The following is a 5288-nucleotide window of genomic DNA, read 5'->3' on the forward strand; positions in this document are numbered from 1 at the left end:
GAAATGTAGGCCCACCCATAACTAAAGAAGCATGAATTCTCCAACTACATTCATTTTTGCACACAGCAGTTATTCTTTTGGACTCATTTTTCTTAAAATCCAATAGAAATCCATGTCTCACCATGTAGTCCCTCAAAACCTCTCTGAATTCACTTGCATTCTTGAACTTCATACCAACCACAAGCTGAAATCTCTCCATATCTTGACCCTCCCTGTATGTAGGATGCCTAGGGCCCTCATCTCTTGATCCATCAAGACTTACCAACTCATCATCCTCACCATCATCACTATCCCAATCATCATGACACTCACCCACCTTCCTTTTTTCCCCTACCTTACTCTTGCCTTTATCATTTGTTTTTTCACAAAACTTACTCTTACCTTTGTCATTACTTTTTTCCTTAGTCCCTCCCTCTCTTACATCATTAATTTCAACTCCAATGCTATTAATTTCTACATCAGATTCAAAAGAGTAAGAAGATTCAGAATATTCAGTTGACATAGAGTAATTTCCATCTGATGAGTTATCAAACTCACTTCTCTCACTAATACCTTCATCAATGTCACTAAATCCATTTTTATGGGATACATCTGTATGATCTTCTTGATCACATGAATCAAATTCATGTTCTACATGGCTAGAGTTATGAGGTGAAAGAGCAGAACCAGAGCATGTATTCACCTCGGGTATTTCATGAGCATTTAAATCAAAAGCATGAGAGTTTGGTTGAGGTTGTGATAAAACAGGGGAGTTTGGTTGAGGTTCTGGTGACACATAACAAGACCTAGAATGATTTTCATCATGAGAATGGAATGAATGACCACTAGAAGACTCTTTTCTATATTCAATGTAGCCTACTGGACCTGAATGAATGAATTCACTAGCAGGAACAACATTCCCATCAGGATCCATCACCATTTCTGGAACTGGCATGGTCTCCTCAACCCAAATTGGAACTGTTTCTAAGTTCTTGTAAACATCATACATTTCAGTAACTTCCTTGTCTCCAGATATCTCTGTAAGCCCATATTCTATTACATACCCAGGAATTCTAAAAAAAAAACGCACACTCAACTTGTTGCCACCACACAAATGGTACATATCATATAAATTGCTGTAGTTAAACCTATCAAAGTCAACCTTTTTAAATTCATGCTTAAGCCCCCCAACATAAACTATTTTTGGCTTTTCGGGCTCGCTTTGGATCTTAAACAAACCACCAACCTACATCTCAAAATTAACTGATGACTCCATAATGTACTGTTTGTAAGAATAAGAAATAAAAGATTACCTAGTCCACCACACTTCCAACTTCAAATTCAGAATCCCATCAACGAATATCTTTGTTCCAAGATCTGGTTCGAGTTTAGGGTTTCTGCGTGAGAATTTGTCGGGTGAAATTAGGGAAGAGATTGAATAAGGGTAATCAATGCCTGAATATTAAAGCATATACACATTATATTACCGGGGTATATTTGTCAATTCATAATTAAGATATATTAAAAACATATTATAATTGAGCATGGGGCACGTGAGCTAATATTTCAAATACACGAGGACCGTGGAGCCACTTAAAATAATACGAGGGGTTATGAGCCAATTAGAACATTTACAAGGGGGCCGTATGCATTAAACCCATGAAAAGATCTCTTAGTTAAAATTATTTTATAATTTGAAAAGCAGCATGTAAGATTGTATATATAATATACACATATATAGCATTTCCTTTATTTATTTATTTATTTATTTATTTATTTTTATGACATTGATATCCGCAACCGATACCTTTCGATGAAAATTAAGTAAACTCTCAACATATAAACTAAGTTAGCCAAATAAACCAAGATCTATGTTAAATGTACAAAACAAAAGCCGGCTCATGGACGACGTTTAAGACAATGCATAGGCCCAAAAACGAAGCCCGCATTTAGAACAGCAACGCAAAAGTTGATTGGTGAGAATGGAGAGCATTCAAAGAGCTTTCTTTACAGCAAGCTTGGCGCAGAAATGCTTGACAGCCATTTCACGCGCCCCTCTGTTTCGAAGTTCACTCCAAATTCGGTGCGAAATGACGAGGCCGGAGTTTATGGTACCCAGGAGAAATCACAGCCCCCGCACGACTGTCCGAGCTGGTTGGCTGCTGGGTTTGGGTGATAAGAAGAATGTCCTGCCGGATATCGTGAAGGCTGGGGACCCGGTTCTCCATGAGCCGGCCCAGGAGGTCCGGGCCGATGAAATCAAGTCGGACCGGATTCAGAAGATTGTGGATGATATGGTGATGGTCATGAGGAAAACGCCCGGAGTTGGCCTTGCTGCTCCTCAAATTGGCATTCCCTTGAGGGTTAGTAATTTTTTGTTCATTTCATGAAACTTATCTTCCAAAACGATTGTTGATAATCATGTTGGCATTTGATATGTACTTCGAAATCCTGAATAAATATGGAAGACCCATGAATTCCACGTTCTACTTTCTGGGTTTCTTGCTACCATTGTATGAATCGAAGCAAAGCTAAATCTTTTCAAATGAGCTCCTAGCTACAGGACTAATGAGCTAGTTAAGGTTAGGTGTTTATCCTTTCATTTGACCTTGATTATCAAATCTATTTAAATAACAATAATAATAAGAAGAAGAAGATTGGAGATTCAAATGTTGAAATATTTTTTTAGTCATAAAACACCTTAAAAAATGAAATTCTCACCTGTGAATGCTTGTCTGGGGACCTTAGGTGGTGCTCTGATGGAAGAATTTGATTTGGGGCGTGGGATTTGAAATAATGCACATCTTGGGCGCTTTCCGTATCCATCACAATTATGAAACACTTTAAAAATCTACTGGTCTCGGATATCTTTATAATGATGCCTATGAAATGCAACATGCCTTGCCCAAGATTTTGGGCACGTTATGGATATCTAATCTCCAGTGTGGGTTAATTGATATCTCATTCTTGATTGCTCAATGACCAAGATCCTTTTATAGATCAGGGGCTCTAATAATGTGTTTCAAGGTGTTGCCATCTTGTGTGTAAACACCATTCGTCTTGTACTATCATGGGTAATCAGATGAAAAATACCAAAATTATTTTTCTATGGATAAAAAATTATTACCATTAGATTAAAACAAGTCAATCGTTCTCTTCTGGTCATCTAATCTGACCGTATTTTGTGAACAACTTAATGATATAGTTACCTTATTGCAGCCAACAAGCATCAAAATAGTTTCCGATGAAGTTGGGCTGTACTGTACAAATTTAGTTTTAGCCTATTCTATTGTTCATTTTAACATGTGGTCTTGGTTGATGAAATGAGAATGTTTATGGTGTGGTTTCTTTATTTTGTGTTGCTAACAGATAATTGTTTTGGAAGACACAAAGGAATACATTGGCTATGCTCCTAAGGAAGAGACAAAAAAGCAAGACCGGAAGCCTTTTGAACTTTTGGTATTTGTCAATGTGAAGTTTATTCTTCTGTAGAAGTATTGATACTTAAATGGAGGGAACTAATATGTCCATTTTGTGCAGGTTGTGATAAACCCAAAACTCGAAAAGAAGAGTAGCAAAACCGCCTTATTTTTTGAAGGGTGTTTGAGGTGAGCTACAATGCAATTTGTTTTCGTTTTATTTATTTTATTTTTTTTGTCATCATTTTTGTTTCTCCTGCTATGCTATCTTTCAAATGATAATATTTGAAAAACGGGTTGTCTGAATGATTTTAAAATCAATTTAATTGCATGTTCTATTTAATGCATGTAAAATTCATCATGAAAACAATGAAAAAGTTCTGGAAACCTAACAATTTCCGGAAGATTCAAACGTAGGAATGTTATTTATTTTAATAATTGTTCATTTTGGAGATTGTTAATTATTGTGACGTTACCACTTCTTGCTCAATGGCAATGAAGAGCCTGCCTTTTGTGGTTGAATTTTAAAATGCCTTTTGAAGTCATGCCTTCTTGTTCATTGGCAAATATTCTTAATCCTAAGATGAGAATCTGATGTTAAAAAATGTAGGATAACCAAACGAAAACACCATAAGCTTGTGGTGTTATTGAAAAGTTTGATTAAGTTGAACTGTGGAAAGAATCACTGAATCTACAAAAGATTTATAAAGAACAGAGTATTGCGTGAAAAACATCTCTCACGTCAACTGTTGGTTATATGTAAGAGGTTCAATATTTACAATTATGGAACATAATGGTTTGATAAGAAGTATGTTTTGGTTGCATGCTGTATGCACGACAAATAAGTTACTAATAATATTGGATGCTGTGTTCTTTTCTTTTACATTGTCACTCGACTCGTGGAATGTTGGCAATGGAGTGCAAGCATCATTGCTTTGATTTTTGCGATTTTTAGTTGTCCTTGTCTTCGATCTGATGACGTTCATTTGCAGCGTTGATGGTTTCAGAGCGGTTGTGAATCGACATTTAGAAGTTGAAGTTGTAGGCTATGATCGAGATGGACAACAGATCAAAGTCAATGCTTCAGGTTGGCAGGCTCGAATTTTTCAGCACGAATGCGATCATCTAGACGGGACACTATATGTTGACCGGATGGAGCCAAGAACCTTTAGGACGGTTGAGAATTTGGATTTACCACTTGCAAACGGGTGCCCGAAACTGGGTGTTTGCTAATCATATTCTTCAAAATCTCATCAATATTATTTTTGTAGAATCCAAGGAGTACAAAGCACAATTAAAATTATTCTTGTAGAATCTCCAACAAATGATATTTTGTGATTAATTATTGCTGCATGGAAGCCATATTCTACTCAAGTAATGCAGATCTCCATAACCCAGGTGTCAAAATGGGTTGGCAGTACATGTCGACCCGCAACTCACCATCTGGAGGGCAAGAGCGGGCCAACGTCACATTTAGCAATTTTTTAGTTATTAGGCTGGCTAACACTTAAAAAAAACGGCAATTTGTCACGTTTTGTTTTAAACCGTGACAAAATTTGTCATAGTTGACTTTAACCGCGACAACTTGCGATGATTAATAAAAACCTTGGTAAAATACCACGGTTAGAACAAACCGTGGCATTACATTTGCCACAGTTTACTAAACCATCGCAAAACAAACCGTGCAAATGTAGTGCCACGGTTTGTTCTAACCGTCGCAAATTGCCATGGTTAATGTGAACTGCGGCAAATGTAATGCCACAGTTTGTTCTAACCGTGGCAATTTCCACGGTTAATGTTGCCACGGTTTACATTAACCGTGGCAATTTGCGACGATTAAAGCAAACTGTGGCAATACATTTGTCACGGTTTAAGTTCAACCATGACAAA

At 37.0% G+C, this 5288-nt stretch overlaps 1 protein-coding gene across 1 annotated transcript; it reads left to right on the plus strand.

Moving 5' to 3' along the window:
* The first annotated feature begins 1946 nt into the window (after positions 1 to 1946).
* LOC140884418 (peptide deformylase 1A, chloroplastic) lies at positions 1947 to 4756 on the plus strand. The gene is made up of 4 exons (XM_073291172.1): positions 1947 to 2342; positions 3349 to 3438; positions 3520 to 3587; positions 4391 to 4756. Exons 1-4 carry the CDS (start codon positions 1962 to 1964, stop codon positions 4629 to 4631), a joined length of 780 nt encoding a protein of 259 aa, XP_073147273.1. The 5' UTR covers positions 1947 to 1961; the 3' UTR covers positions 4632 to 4756.
* Positions 4757 to 5288: the final 532 nt, after the last annotated feature.

The sequence above is a fragment of the Henckelia pumila genome, chromosome 2 (assembly GCF_033568475.1).
Source record: "Henckelia pumila isolate YLH828 chromosome 2, ASM3356847v2, whole genome shotgun sequence".
Lineage (NCBI taxonomy): Eukaryota > Viridiplantae > Streptophyta > Magnoliopsida > Lamiales > Gesneriaceae > Henckelia > Henckelia pumila.